Below are 15326 nucleotides of genomic sequence, written 5' to 3'. Positions count from 1 at the left end.
TAATAATAATAATAATAATAATAATAATAATAATAACAACAATAACAATAACAATAATAATAATAAAAATAATAATAAAATAATGATGATAAAATAATAATAGTAATGATGATGATAATAATGCAAATAATAATGCAAATATAATAATAATGATAATAATAATGCAAAGCACCGTTCTAAGCGCCGGGAGCCCGAGACCACCGGGAAGGCCGCTGCCTGCGGGCCCTGCCCAGCGCCCGGTGAGCCTCCCCTTCTCCCCGCTTGGTCCGCAGGCCCCGGGAGCGGAAGAGGGGCAGCGGGTGGCCGGCCTGCAACGCGCCGTGGCCGGGCTGGAGCAGGAACGAGACCGGCTGCAGCGGCACAATGCCCAGCTGAGGGCCACTTTGGAGCAGGTGGGCACTGCCAGCCCGTCCCCCCGGGGCTCCCACCCCATTCCCGGCCGTGCCCAGGCCCCACTACCCTTCTGGGGGGGTGGAAGGGGCAGTTGGGTGTTCCCGGCCCTGCCCCGTCCCGCTTCCCGGCTCCGGGACCCACGGGAGCTGAACCCGGGGCCGGGGGGCACAGGTGGAGCATGAACGGAGGAGGCTGAAGAGGAGTTCCTCGCGCCACCCCGCAGGGGATGCCCACCCGGCCGCCCCAAAGGTTGGACTTCTGCTCCCTGAGCGCTCCGTCCGGCGGGAAGGGATTTGGAGGGGCGGGGGAGATTTGGGAAGGGGGCCCGGAGCCTGGCCGTGCCACCCCTCAGAGGGCTGGACTCGGGGGGCTTTTCTCAGCAGGAAGAAGACGGGGAGACGGGCACGCCGGGCACGGGTCAGGTGGCAGCCCTCTGCAAGCAGGTAAGGGCCACGGGGGGTCCGCCCCCCATTCCCGCCCGCGATCTCTCGAAGAAGCAGTGTGGTTGAAGAACCGGCGTGGGCTAGCGGGGCTCAGTGGAAAGAGCCCGGGCTTTGGAGTCCGGGGTCACGGGTTCGAATCCCGACTCTGCCACATGTCTGCTGTGTGACCTTGGGCAAGTCACTTAACTTCTCTGAGCCTCGGTGACCTCATCTGTAAAATGGGGATTAAGACTGTGAACCCCACATGGGACAACCTGATCACTTTGTATCCCCCCCACCCCGGCGCTTAGAACAGTGCTTTGCACATAGTAAGCGCTTAACAAATGCCAACATTATTATTATTATTATTATGTCTGCTGTGTGACCTTGGGCAACTCACTTCACTTCTCTGAGCCTCAGTGACCTCCTCTGTAAAATGAGGATGAAGACTGTGAGCCCCACGTGGGACAACCTGATCCCATTGTATCCCCCAGCGCTTAGAACAGTGCTTTGCACATAGTAAGCGCTTAACAAATGCCATCATTATTATTGTTATTATTATCACAGGCCTGAGAATCAGGACCTGAGTTCTAACCTCCGCTGTGCCGCTTATCGGCCGGGTGACCCTGGGCGATCCACTTAACTTCTCCAGGCCTCTGTTGCCGCAACTGTAAAATGGGGATTAAAACTGTGAACCCCATGTGGGACTTTATTAGCTTCCATCCACCCCAGCGCTTAGAACAGTGCTCAACACATAGTAGTAATAATAATAATGATGGTAGTCAGTAAGCGCTTACTATGTGCCGAGCACTGTTCTAAGCGCTGGGGGGGGATACAAGGTGATCAGGTTGTCCCATGTGGGGCTCACAGTCTTCATCCCCAATTGACAGATGAGGTAACTGAGGCCCATAATAATAATAATAATAATAATGGCATTTATTAAGCGCTTACTATGTGCAAAGCACTGCTCTAAGCGCTGGGGAGGTTACAAGGTGATCAGGTTGTCCCACGTGGGGCTCACAGTCTTAATCCCCATTTGACAGATGAGGTAACTGAGGCCCATAATAATAATAATAATGGCATTTATTAAGCGCTTACTATGTGCAAAGCACTGCTCTAAGCGCTGGGGAGCTTACAAGGTGATCAGGTTGTCCCACGCGGGGCTCACAGTCTTCATCCCCATTTGACGGGTGAGGTCGCTGAGGCACAGAGAAGCTGAGTGACTTGCCCAAAGTCACACAGCTAAGTGGCGGAGCAGGGATTAGAACCCACGACCTAAGGGCCAAACAAATATCAGTATTCTTCTTATTATTAGGACCCAGGTTCTGATTCCGGCTCCACCACACGTCCGCTGTGTGACCTTGAGGCAAGCCATTTCACTTCCTCTGTCTCTGTTCCCTCGTCTGTAAAATGGGGATTAAGAGTGGGAGCCCCATGTGGGACAGTGGATTGTGTCCAACCTCATTTGCTTGTAATAATCATAATGATGGCATTTGTTAAGCGCTTACTATGTGCAAAGCATGGTTCTAAGCACTGGGGAGGTTACAAGGTGATCAGGTTGTCCCCCGGGGGGCTCCCAGTCTTCATCCCCATTTTCCAGATGAGGGAACTGAGGCCCAGAGAAGCGAAATGGCTTGCGCAAAGTCACCCAGCTGGCAATTGGCGGAGCTGGGATTTAATGATGGCATTTATTAAGCGCTTACTATGTGCAAAGCACGGTTCTAAGCGCTGGGGAGGTTACAAGGTGATCAGGTTGTCCCCCGGGGGGCTCCCAGTCTTCATCCCCATTTTCCAGATGAGGGAACTGAGGCCCAGAGAAGCGAAGTGACTTGCCCAAAGTCACCCAGCTGACAATTGGCAGAGCCGGGATTTAATGATGGCATTTATTAAGCGCTTACTGTGTGCAAAGCACTGCTCTAAGCGCTGGGGAGGTTACAAGGCGATCAGGTCATCCCACGGGGGCTCACAGTCTTCATCCCCATTTTCCAGATGAGGGAACTGAGGCCCAGAGAAGCTAAGCGACTTGCCCAAAGTCACACGGCTGACAATTGGCAGAGCTGGGATTTGAACCCGTGACCTCTAACTCCAAAGCCCGGGCTCTTTCCACTGAGCCACGCTGCTTGTAATGATCATAATAATAATAATAATAATGACATTTATTAAGCGCTTCCTGTGTTCAAAGCACTGTTCTAAGCGCTGGGGAGGTTACAAGGTGATCAGGTCATCCCATGGGGGCTCACAGTCTTCATCCCCATTTTCCAGATGAGGGAACTGAGGCCCAGAGAAGCGAAGCGACTTGCCCAAAGTCACACGGCTGACAATTGGCAGAGCCGGGATTTGAACCCGTGACCTCTAACTCCAAAGCCCGGGCTCTTTCCACTGAGCCACGCTGCTTGTAATGATAATAATAATGACATTTACTAAGCGCTTACTATGTGCCAAGCAGTGTTCTAAGCGCTGGGGTTACAAGTTGATCAGGTCGTCCCACGTGGCGCTCCCAGTCTTCAGCCCCATTTTCCAGATGAGGTCACTGAGGCCCAGAGAAGCGAAGCGACTTGCCCCAAGTCACCCAGCTGACAATTGGCAGAGCCGGGATTTGAACCCCTGACCTCTAACTCCAAAGCCCGGGCTCTTTCCACTGAGCCACGTCGCTTGGATCCACCCCAGTGCTTAGTGCAGTGCCCGGCACATAGTAAGCACCTAACAGATGCCGTAGTTATGGTTATTTATTATTGTCTCGGGCCTGTGTGCCCAGGAGGTGGGCGCGGGCACCCCCTCGCCCCCGATCTCAGGCCCTGCTGAGAGCTCACCTCCTCCAGGAGGCCTTCCCAGACTGAGCCCCTTCCTTCCTCTCCCCTTCGTCCCCCTCTTCATCCCCCCATCTTACTTCCTTCCTTTCCCCACAGCACCTGTATATATGCATATATGTTTGTACAGATTTATTACTCTATTTTACTTGTCCATCTCTATTCTATTTATTTTATTTTGTCAGTAGGTTTGGTTTAGTTCTCCGTCTCCCCCTTTAAGACTGTGAGCCCGCTGTTGGGCAGGGACCGTCTCTAGATGTTGCCAATTTGGACCTCCCAGGCGCTTAGTCCAGTGCTCTGCACACAGTCTCTATATGTTGCCAATTTGGACTTCCCAAGCGCTTAGTACAGTGCTCTGCACATAGTAAGCGCTCAATAAATACGATTGATGATGATGATGATGAAAAGTAAGTGCTCAATAAATACGATTGATGACGCTCTCCGGCCGGCGGGCCCGGGGTGGGGATCCCCCCCGCCGCCGCCGTCTGAGGGTCGTCTGCCTGTGCCCCCCCCCCGTGCCCCGTCTCCGCCTGGCAGGTGGCCCAGCTGCGGAGGCAGCTGGCAGTGGAGCGGCGGCAGAAGGGGGCCTACGTGGCGCGCTGCGCGCAGACCAGCCGGGAGCTGGCCGGCCTCCACCACCAGCTCGCCCACTCCCTGGCCGCGGTGGCCCGGACCCCCGACGCCACCGTGCTGGAGGCCCAGGCCCGCAAGCTGGACGAGTCGCTGACCCTCGGCGCCGGCTCCACGCCGCCGTCCTCGCCCAGGACTCCCCCGGGACCCCCTTCCTCGCTCCCCTCCACGCCCCTCTTAAGCCCCCGCTTCTCCTCCTCGAGGGGCCAGGAGACGTGGGCATAGGCGCTGGCATCCCTCAACGCCCCGCGCCCGGGCTTGCCCGGGTTCCCCGCCGGGACACGTGCCCGAAACCTCGCGACCAGGACCGAATCCCCTACCTTTTGTGCCTTGGGAGCTCCACTCCCCCCTTTTAGAATAAAGCGTCCTCACTCTGCCAGGGTACGCGTCGCCCCCCGTTCCCGGCTCCGGCTGCGGAAGTGGGTGGGAGGTGCGTCGGGGCGGGGGGTCGACCGTCACCCTCGCCCGGTGCTGCCTCGTCATCATCATAAAAGCAGCAGCGTGGCTCGGTGGAAAGAGCCCGAGGTCAGGGGTTCGAATCCCGGCTCCACCGCAAGTCGGCTGCGTGACCTTGGGCAAGTCACTTCTCCGAGCCTCAGTTCCCTCATCTGCAAAAATGGGGATTAAGACTGCGAGCCCCACGTGGGACAACTTGATCACACTGTATCCCCCCCCCCGGCGCTTAGAACAGTGCTTTGCACATCGTAAGCGCTTAACATTAATTAGTCATCAGCATCAATCGTATTTATTGAGCGCTTACCGTGTGCAGAGCACTGTACTAAGCGCTTGGGCTGTCTCCTCACCCCCCCCACTCCGTCCCCTTTCCCAAGCGGTCTCGGAGGAGCGCGACGGCCCGCGCGAGAGGCGCTTACCGCGTGCGGCACGCTGTGGGAAACGTGATGGGCGGCCCCCAGCCCCGGCTGCTCCAGTGCCGTCGCGGTCCGAGGGGAAGTTGAGCCCGTGGGTCGCTGCGGTCACGGCTGTTCCCGGCCCGGGTGCCGAGGGAATTCGCGGGACGAAGCACGGCCCTCGGGCCGCCCCGCTGGAGGAGGGCGAAAATCGGCGTGCCGGCGGCGACGGGAAGCCTAGACACCGTCTCTTCGGCCTGGGGAAAATCGGCGACCCCCGACCTCACGGACGTACCGGTGGCGACGGGAAGCTTGGACACCGTTTCTTCGGCCTGGACGTCCGCGCTGCCGCCCCGGCCGGCGCCCCGTCCCGGGGACGTCGGCAGCCCAAGGCCCGGCCGGAGCCCACCGGGAGGAGTCGCGGCGGATCCCGCGCTCCGAAACCGGACTGACCGCAACACACGAGGCCGGGCCGAGGAAGGGGGTGAGGACGACGGCGTTTATTGAGCACCCCGGGCTGACAGTCCCGCTCTCAGCACCCCCAGGTGCGGAGAAACGTCCACGACCCTTTGACGGGCCGCCCGTCCTCCCCACCACCACACAACACGCAACTTGGCAGCCTCCCTGGCAGGTGCCCCCCACCCAGCTGGGCACAGGGCAGTGGACTAGCCATCCCGGCGCCCCCGGGTGCGGGCCCCCCGCCCGCTTCAGGCGAATACCGCGACCTTGCCCTCTCGCCGCAGCCGTCGGAGGAGCCCGGCCTCGGCCTCGGCGCTGTGCACGCCGGTGCGGCGGAAGGCCCCGGCGTGACGGTTCTTCTCCCAGTAGTGGTGCCAGTTTCCGTGGAGGTCGGCCCCGAACCCGAACACCGACACCTTGGGGGAGGGCGAAGGGACGGGGGTCGGCTCGGCCCGACGGAGGCCTGTGGCCCCTCCGCCGCCACCCCCTCCCTCCCTTCTAATATTCTCTATGTTGCCAACTTGGACTTCCCAAGCGCTTAGTACAGTGCTCTGCACACAGTAAGCGCTCAATAAATACAATTGATTGATTCTGTTAATAAGAAGAATGGTACGTGTTAAGCGCTTACTATACGCCGAGCACCGGGGTAGATACGAGCTGAGCAGGTTGTCCCACGTGGGGCTCACAGTCTTCATCCCCATTTTACAGGTGAGGTCACCGAGGCCCATTCATTCATTCACTCAATCGTATGCAGAGCACCGTACTAAGCGCTTGGGAAGTACAAGTTGAAGTGGCTTGCCCAAAGTCACACAGCTGACAATTGGCGGAGCCGGGATTTGAACCCATGACCTCTGACTCCCAAAGCCTGGGCTCTTTCCATTGAGCCATGCTGCTTCTCCAATAATGGTATCTGTTGAGAGCGCTCACTATATGCCAAGCACTGTTCTAAGCACTGGGGTAGATAGGAGGTGAGCAGGTTGTCCCATGAGGGGCTCACAGTCTTCATCCCCATTTTACAGATGAGGTCACCAAGGCCCAGCGATTTTAAGTTCACTCATTCATTCATTCAATCGTATTGATTGAGTGCTTACTGTGTGCAGAGCACTGTACTAAGCGCTTGGGAAGTACAAGTTTAAGTTTAAGTGAGTTGCCCAAAGTCACACAGCTGACAATTGGCGGAGCCGGGATTTGAACCCATGACCTCTGACTCCCAAAGCCCGTGCTCTTTCCATTGAGCCATGCTGCTTCTCTAATAACGGTATCTGTTGAGCGCTTACTATATGCCGAGCACTGTTCTAAGCACTGAGGTAGATACGAGGTGAGCAGGTTGTCCCACGTGGGGCTCACAGTCTTCATCCCCATTTTACAGATGAGGTCACCGAGGCCCCGAGATTTTAAGTTCACTCATTCATTCATTCAATCGTATTTATTGAGCGCTTACTGTGTGCAGAGCACTGTACTAAGCACTTGAGAAGTTTAAGTTTAAGTGACTTGCCCCAAGTCACACAGCTGACAATTGGCGGAGCCGGAATTTGAACCCATGACCTCTGAATCCCAAAGCCCATGCTCTTTTCATTGAGGCACACTGCTTCTCTAATAAAAGTATCCGTTGAGCGCTTACCATATGCCGAGCACTGTTCTAAGCACTGGGGTAGCTACGAGGTGAGCAGGTTGTCCCACGTGGGGCTCACAGTCTTCATCCCCATTTTACAGATGAGGTCACCGAGGCCCCGAGATTTTAAGCGTGTTGCCCAAAGTCACACAGTGACAAGTGGTGGAGCCAGGATGAGCCACGCTGATTCTCTACTACGCCTTCCATTAGAGAAGCAGCGTGGCTCAGTGGAAAGAGCCTGGGCTTTGGAGTCAGAGGTCATGGGTTCGAATCCCGACCCCGCCACATGTCTGCTGGTGACCTTGGGTAAGTCACTTCCCTTTATTTATTTTCCTTGTACCTGTCTATTCTATTGATTTTATTTTGTTAGTATGTTTGGTTTTGTTCTCTGTTTCCCCCTTTTAGACTGTGAGCCCACTGTTGGGACGGGACCATCTCTATATGTTGCCAACTTGTACTTCCCAAGCGCTTAGCCCAGTGCTCTGCACACAGTAAGCGCTCAATAAATACGATGGATGATGCTGATGATGACTGTCTCTATATGTTGCCAACTTGTACTTCCCAAGCGCTTAGTCCAGTGCTCTGCACACAGTAAGCGCTCAATAAATACGATTGATGATGATGATGACCGTCTCTATATGTTGCCAACTTGTATTTCCCAAGCGCTTAGTCCAGTGCTCTGCACACAGTAAGCGCTCAATAAATACAATTGATGATGCTGATGATGACTGTCTCTAGATGTTGCCAACTTGTACTTCCCAAGCGCTTAGTCCAGTGCTCTGCACACAGTAAGCGCTCAATAAATACGATTGATTGATTGATTGACTGATTCCCTTCTCTGGGCCTCAGTTCCCTCATCTGGAAAATGGGGATGAAGGCTGTGAGCCCCCCGTGGGACAACCTGATCACCTTGTATCCCCCCCCCAATGCTTAGAACAGCGCTTTGCACACAGTAAGCGCTCAATAAATCATCAATCGTATTTATTGAGCGCTTACTATGTGCAGAGCACTGTACTAAGCGCTTGGGAAGTACAAATTGGCAACATATAGAGACAGTCCCTACCCAACATTGGGCTCACAGATTGATCGATGGATTGATTCCCTTCTCTGGGCCTCAGTTCCCTCATCTGGAAAATGCGGATGAAGGCTGCGAGCCCCCCGTGGGACAACCTGATCACCTTGTATCCCCCCCAGCGCTTAGAACAGCGCTTTGCACATAGTAAGCGCTCAATAAATACGATTGATTGATTGATTCCCTTCTCTGGGCCTCAGTGACCTCATCTGGAAAATGCGGATGAAGGCTGCGAGCCCCCCGTGGGACAACCTGATCACCTTGTATCCCCCCCAGCGCTTAGAACAGCGCTCCGCACATAGTAAGCGCCTAACAGATGCCATCATCGTCATTATTATTCTCCTCTTACCTGGTCACAGGTGTGCAGGGCGAAGAGCAGGGCCACAAGGCCGGTGGAGGGGTATCGTCCCTGCCGCCCCATCCAGCGATCGTGGATGTACTTGAGGAACGCGGGGCTCAGGACCAGCGCCTGCGGGACGGACGCGCCGCGGGGGCCGAGGTGACGAGGGGGTGGGTGGGACGGCCACGGGGGATGAACGCCAGGCCCACAGGCGGGTAGGGGCGTCTACCATGGTCTAGTCAGCCAACTGTATTTATTGAGTGCTTACTAGGGGCAGAGAACTGGACTAAGCACTTTTTAAAAAAAAATAATAATAATAATGGCATTTATTAAGCGCTTCCCAGGCCCACAGGCGGGTAGGGGCGGCTGCCGTGGCCCAGTCAGCCAACTGTATTTGTTGAGTGCTTACTAGGTGCGGAGAACTGGACTAAGCACTTTTTTAAAAAATAATAATAATTTATTAAGGGCTTACCAGGCCCACAGGCGGGTAGGGGCGGCTGCCGTGGTCTAGTCAGCCAACTGTATTTGTTGAGTGCTTACTAGGTGCGGAGAACTGGACTAAGCACTTTTTTAAAAAATAATAATAATAATGCCATTTGTTAAGCACTTACCAGGCCCACAGGCAGGTAGGGGCGGCTACCGTGGTCAAGTCAGCCAACCGTATTTATTGAGTGCTTACTAGGGGCGGAGAACTGCACTAAGCACTTTAAAAAAAAATAATAATAATAATCATGGCATTTATTAAGCGCTTACCAGGCCCACAGGCGGGTAGGGGCGGCTGCCGTGGTCCAGTCAGCCAACTGTATTTGTTGAGTGCTTACTAGGTGCGGAGAACTGGACTAAGCACTTTTTTAAAAAATAATAATAATTTATTAAGCGCTTACCAGGCCCACAGGTGGGTAGGGGCGGCTGCCGTGGTCTAGTCAGCCAACTGTATTTATTGAGTGCTTACTAGGTGTGGAGAACTGCACTAAGCACTTTTTTAAAAATAATAATAATATTGGCATTTATTAAGCACTTACTACGTGCAAAGCACTGTTCTAAGCGCTGGGGTAGATACGAGGTGAGCAGGTTGTCCCACGGGGGGCTCACAGTCTTAATCCCCATCAATCAATCAATCGTATTTATTGAGCGCTTACTGTGTGCTGAGCACTGTACTAAGCGCTTGGGAAGTCCAAGTTGGCAACATATAGAGACGGTCCCTGCCCAACAGTGGGCTCCCAGTCTAGAAGGGGGAGACAGAGAACAAAACCAAACATATCAACAAAATAAAATAGAATAGATATGCACAAGTAAAATAAATAAATAGAGTAATAAGTATGTACAAACATATATACACTGTTCTAAGCACTGGGGAGGTTACAAGGTCATCAGGTTGTCCCACAGGGGGCTCACAGTCTTAATCCCCATTTTACAGATGACGTAACTGAGGCCCAGAGAAGTTAAGTGACTTGCCTAAAGTCACACAGCTGACAGTTGGCGGAGCCGGGATTTGAACCCGTGACCTCTGACTCCAAAGCCCAGGCTCCTTCCACTGAGCCACGCTGCTTCTCTAATAGCATTTGTTCAGCACTTCCTATGTGAAAAGCACTGTTCTAAGCGCTGGGGTAGATACAAGGTGATCAGGTTGTCCCCCGTGGGGCTCCCAGTCTTCACGCCCAATTTCCAGAGGAGGGAACTGAGGCCCAGAGAAGTGAAGTGACTTGCCCGAGGTCACACAGCCGACAAGTGGCGGAGGCGGGATTGGAACCCGCCACCTCTGGCTCCAAAGCCCGGCCTCTTTCCACTGAGCCACGCTGGAGGAGGACAACACGGCAAAATTAAAGACACGGTCCCTGCCCGCAACGAGCTTAGAGTCTAGAGGGGGAGACGATCCTGAAGAGAAATGAATAAATGACAGATACGGACATAAGGGATGTGGGGCTGGGAAGGGGGGGATGAGGAAAGGGAGAAAGTCATGGCCCCCTCCCCACCCACCCGGCTCGGGATCGGAGCGGGCGGACCCACGTCCCTCTTCCCGAGGCGCTCCGGCTCTTGCTCCCGCGGGAACCGGACGTCGGGCCCACCAGGATTTACGGATTTCCAAAGCCGGAGGAGGGACAAGGCCTTCCCTTCAAGGTTCCCTCATCTGGAAAATGGGGATTAAGACTGTGAGCCCCCCGTGGGACAACCTGATCTCCTTGTAACCTCCCCAGCGCTTAGAACAGTGCTTTGCACATAGTAAGCGCTTAATAAATGCTACCATTATTATTATTATTATTATTATTCAAGGCCCTACTGAGAGCTCGCCTCCTCCAGGAGGCCTTCCCACACTGAGCCCCTTCCTTCCTCTCCCCCTCGTCCCCCTCTCCATCCCCCCCATCTTACCTCCTTCCCTTCCCCACAGCACCTGGATATACGTATATATGTTTGTATATATTTATTACTCTATTTATTTATTTTACTCGTACCTATCTATTCTATTTATTTTATTTTGTTAGTATGTTTGGTTTTGTTCTCCGTCTCCCCCTTTTAGACTGTGAGCCCACTGTTGGGTAGGGACCGTCTCTAGATGTTGCCAACTTGGACTTCCCAAGTGCTTAGTACAGTGCTCTGCACATAGTAAGCGCTCAATAAATACGATTGATGATGATGATGATGTTAGTATGTTTGGTTTTGTTCTCTGTCTCCCCCTTTTAGACTGTGAGCCCACTGTTGGGTAGGGACCGTCTCTAGATGTTGCCAACTTGGACTTCCCAAGCGCTTAGTCCAGTGCTCTGCACACAGTAAGCGCTCAATAAATACAATTGATTGATTGATTGATTGAGAGAACAGGCCAACCCAACCGGGGAAGCTGCCCAAGAGCAATGGGCCGGCGACACCATCCGGGTGTCTCCAGGAGGAGCGCGACGTCGGCCCTAACGACGTTCACCCCGGGCGCCTACCTTCTCCTTGTCCGCACGGATTCGGCTCCGGACCCTCCTGTAGGTGCTGGGGGAGGGGAGAGAGAGGATGGTCAGCCGTCCTTCCTTCAATCAATCAATCAATCGTATTTATTGAGCGCTTACTGTGTGCAGAGCACTGTACTAAGCGCTTGGGAAGTCCAAGTTGGCAACATAGAGAGACGGTCCCTACCCAACAGCGGGCTCACAGTCTAAAAGGGGGAGACAGAGAACAAAACCAAACATACTAACCAAATAAAATAGAATAGATATGTACAAGTAAAATAGAGTAATAAATATGTACACACATATATACATATATACAGGTGCTGTGGGGAAGGGAAAATCGTATTTATTGAGCGCTTACTGTGTGCAGAGCACTGGACTAAGCGCTTGGGAAGTCCAAGTTGGCAACATAGAGAGACAGTCCCTACCCAGCGGTGGGCTCACAGTCTAAAAGGGGGAGACAGAGAACAAAACCAAACATACTAACAAAATAAAATAGAATAGATTTGTACAAGTAAAATAGAGTAATAAATATGTACACACATATATACATATATACAGGTGCTATGGGGAAGGGAAAATCGTATTTATTGAGCGCTTACTGTGTGCAGAGCACTGGACTAGGCGCTTGGGAAGTACAAGTTGGCAATATAATAATAATAATGGTGGCGTCAATTAAGTGCTTACTATGTGCCAAGCACCGTTCTAAGCACTGGGGAGGTTACAAGGTGATCAGGTTGTCCCACGGGGGGGCTCGCAGTCTTCATCCCCATTTGACAGATGAGGGAACTGAGGCCCAGAGAAGTGAAGTGACTTGCCCAAAGTCACACAGCTGACAACTGGCGGAGCCAGCCCACCGCCCCCTCTTCTAGACCGCGAGCCCGCTGTTGGGTAGGGACCGTCTCTAGATGTTGGCGACTTGGACTTCCCAAGCGCTTAGTCCAGTGCTCTGCACACCGTAAGCGCTCAATAAATACGATCGAATGAATGAATGAGTGGGAACTCACTCTGAATGGTGCCCTCTAACCCCAACCCTCTCTGAGCCACCGCTCCCCCGGCCCGCGCGGGCCCGAACCCACCGTCGGAGCCCTCCCGTGGTGAGCGCGCCCGCGGCCCACGTGAGGTCCTGAGTCTTCAGGGGCAGCAGCAGCAAGCGGGCATCCGGGGGCAGGTCCCGGGCGCTCTCGGGGTAGAGCAGCAGCAGGGTCGTCCTCTGCCCCACGTCCCCCTCGAAACCCTGCACGGGCGCCTGGTTCATCCTGTGGGGGTCCGGGGGTCAGCGGGGTCACGGCCAGAGGACGAGGGAATGGGGCCTAACGGGGGTGGCCCACGAGGGGACCGGGGGATGAGAGGGGGCAGCGTCCGGGGATCGTTGCCCACCTGAAGACCGAGCGGTGCCGGTCGATGGCGGGCCCGTGTCCGGAGCCCAGCAGGTTCCCGGAGTTGCCCACGACGGCGCAGGTGTGGCACGTGGGGCTGGCGGCCGGGAGGCTGGGGGCGGGGATGACCGTGAACAGCCTGCGCTTGGCGTCCTCGAACTCCGTCCTGTTTCCCCGGCCCTGCAGGCGCTGGCCGGGGGGCGAGGGAGGGTGGCTCGGCCCAACTCTCGGCCACTCGCCCCGGCCGCCCCCGACCACCGCTCCATAGGACGGGCTGGGGTTGGGAGGCCTAAACTCAAGGACGGAGGGAGCTGGGGGTCTCAGGAGGACGTATGGGGGGGGGGGGTTCGGAAGGAGGGGGACGGGGAGGAAGGGGGCATGGAAAACTGGGGGCCCCAGGGGGCATGGAGAGTTGAGGGTCCCAGGAGGAAGGTGGCATGGAGAGCTGGGGGTCCTGGGATGAGAAGATCTGATGGGGGATTGGAAGGACGGCGTTGGGGTGGAAGTGGGCATGGAGAGCTGGGAGTCCCAGGAGGAAGGGGCATGGAAAGCTGGGGGTTCCGGGAGCAAAGAGGCATGGAGAGCTGGGGGTCCCTGGGGGAGAAGGTATTGGGGGATGGAGTGGAAGGGGGCATGGAGAGCTGGGGGTCCTGGGAAGAGAAGATATGATGGGGAATTGGAAGGATGGCGATGGGGTGGAAGAGGGCATGGAGAGCTGGGAGTCCCAGGAGGAAGGGGCATGGAAAGCTGGGGGTTCTGGGAGCAAAGGGGCATGGAGAGCTGGGGGTCCCTGGGGGAGAAGGGATGGGGTGTAAGGGGGCATGGAGAGCTGGGGGGCCTGGGAGGAAGGGGGCATGGAGAGCTGGGGGGCCCGGGAGGAAGGGGGCATGGAGAGCTGAGGGGCCTGGGAGGAAGTGGGCATGGAGAGCTGGGGGGCCCGGGAGGAAGGAGGCATGGAGGGCTGGGGGGCCCGGGAGGAAGGGGGCATGGAGAGCTGGGGGGCCCGGGAGGAAGAGGGCATGGAGGGCTGGGGGGCCCGGGAGGAAGGGGGCATGGAGAGCTGGGGGGCCCTGGAGGAGAAAGTGTGGCTGCGGGGTGGGGGGAGGCTCGGAAAGAGGGAGTTGGGGAGGAAAGGGCCATGGAGAGCTGGGGGGCCCTGGAGGAAGTGGGCATGGAGAGCTGGGGGGGGCCCTGGAGGAAGGAGGGCTGAGGGGCCCGGGAGGAAAGGGGCATGGAGGGCTGGGGGGGTCCCAGGAGGAAGGGGGCATGGAGAACTGGGCAGCCCTGGAGGAGAAAGTGTGGCTGGGGGCGGGTGGGGGGGCTCGGAAAGAGGGAGTTGGGGAGGAAAGGGCCAGGGAGAGCTGGGGGGCCTGGGAGGAAGGGGCATGGAGAGCTGGGGGGCCCTAGAAAAGAAGGAGGGGGACTGGGAGGAAGTGGGCACAGAGAGTTGGGGCTCCCGGAAGGACGCGGGCATGGAGAGCTGGGGGTCCCAGGAAGAAGGGGGCACGGAGAACTGGGGGTGCGGGGCCCGCCCCTCACCAACCACCAGCGTAGCACGGAAGCAGGCAGGGCAGTGTCCGGTGCCAGGAGCAGCTCGGCGTCCGGCTCAAAGCGGGCGTCGAACCAGGGGGAGCCCGGCTGGCGGAGGCAGGGGCAGGCCGGGGGGCAGCGGCCGGGCCGGGCCGGGCGGCGCGGTGCCACCAGCCAGAGGCACAGCACGGCGCCCCCCAGGCACAGCGCCCCCGGACCACGACGCATCCCTGGGGGCCCGGGCCCGGCCCAGGCCCAGGCCTCAGTTCCCCCGGCAGCAAGGCCCGGCGGCGCTCGGGCTCCGGCCTGGCAGGAAGAGGAAGCGGGGGGCGGGGGGCCCCAAGGGGCGGGGGGGGGGGGGGCGTCTGCCCAACAAACAGGGGCAGAGAAGCAGCTGGGGGAACGGGGGGGGGCACCGGGACCCCCGAATGGGGCAGGACTCCCACCACTAAAGGCGAAGCTGCTCTGCTGGGCGACCTCAGGCCACGGCCTTCACTTCTCTGGACCTCAGGGACCGCCCCCCACCCCCGGAAATAATAATGATGGCATCTGTTAAGCACTTACTATGTGCAAAACACTGTTCTAAGCGCTGGGGAGGGTACAAGGCGATCAGGTTGTCCCACAGGGGGCTCACAGTCTTTATCCTTCTAGACTGTGAGCCCACTGTTGGGTAGGGACCGTCTCTATATGTTGCCAACTTGGACTTCCCCAGCGCTTAGTCCAGTGCTCTGCACACAGTAAGCACTCAATAAATACGATTGATTGATTGATTGATCCCCATTTTACAGATGAGGTCACTGAGGCCAAGAGAAGTGAATTGACTTGCCCAAAGCCACACAGCTGACAAGTGCCGGGGGGCGGATTAGAACCCACGACCTCTGACTCCCAATAATAATAATGATGGCAT

At 56.2% G+C, this 15326-nt stretch overlaps 2 protein-coding genes across 2 annotated transcripts in view; one reads left to right on the top strand and one right to left on the bottom strand.

Moving 5' to 3' along the window:
* Nucleotides 1-5552, top strand: part of CEP250 (centrosomal protein 250) — a gene marked incomplete at its 5' end in the record, with an annotated part of 45560 nt that extends 40008 nt beyond the window's left edge. The window contains 6 exons of the mRNA XM_038750088.1: nt 273-392; nt 565-642; nt 777-836; nt 4160-4467; nt 4609-4682; nt 5083-5552. Of these exons, the coding sequence (XP_038606016.1) occupies nt 273-392; nt 565-642; nt 777-836; nt 4160-4467; nt 4609-4682; nt 5083-5552 (1110 nt within the window). The remainder of the gene's footprint in view (nt 1-272; nt 393-564; nt 643-776; nt 837-4159; nt 4468-4608; nt 4683-5082) is intronic.
* On the bottom strand, nt 5138-14647 carry LOC119931442 (CMP-N-acetylneuraminate-beta-galactosamide-alpha-2,3-sialyltransferase 2-like). The gene is made up of 6 exons (XM_038750087.1): nt 14429-14647; nt 12891-13078; nt 12590-12769; nt 11508-11553; nt 8593-8712; nt 5138-5975 (listed from the first exon to the last, which is right to left on the bottom strand). The coding sequence occupies exons 1-6, from the start codon at nt 14645-14647 to the stop codon at nt 5808-5810; spliced, it is 921 nt and encodes a 306-aa protein (XP_038606015.1). The 3' UTR covers nt 5138-5807.
* Nucleotides 14648-15326: the final 679 nt, after the last annotated feature.

The sequence above is a fragment of the Tachyglossus aculeatus genome, chromosome 8, assembly GCF_015852505.1.
Source record: "Tachyglossus aculeatus isolate mTacAcu1 chromosome 8, mTacAcu1.pri, whole genome shotgun sequence".
In the NCBI taxonomy this organism is placed as follows: domain Eukaryota; kingdom Metazoa; phylum Chordata; class Mammalia; order Monotremata; family Tachyglossidae; genus Tachyglossus; species Tachyglossus aculeatus.
Note: the sequence above shows the minus strand (reverse complement) of the source record. Positions and strands in the feature narration are given on the sequence as shown.

Coding starts and splice junctions, on each gene's coding strand:
- LOC119931442 (XM_038750087.1), bottom strand. CDS start 14,647: ATGCGTCGTGGTCCGGGGGCGCTGTGCCTGGGGGGCGCCGTGCTGTGC. Junction 12,770..12,890: donor CGGCACCGCTCGGTCTTCAG/GTGGGCAACGAT, acceptor GGACCCCCACAG/GATGAACCAGGCGCCCGTGC. Junction 5,976..8,592: donor CCCTGCACACCTGTGACCAG/GTAAGAGGAGAA, acceptor CCCTCCCCCAAG/GTGTCGGTGTTCGGGTTCGG.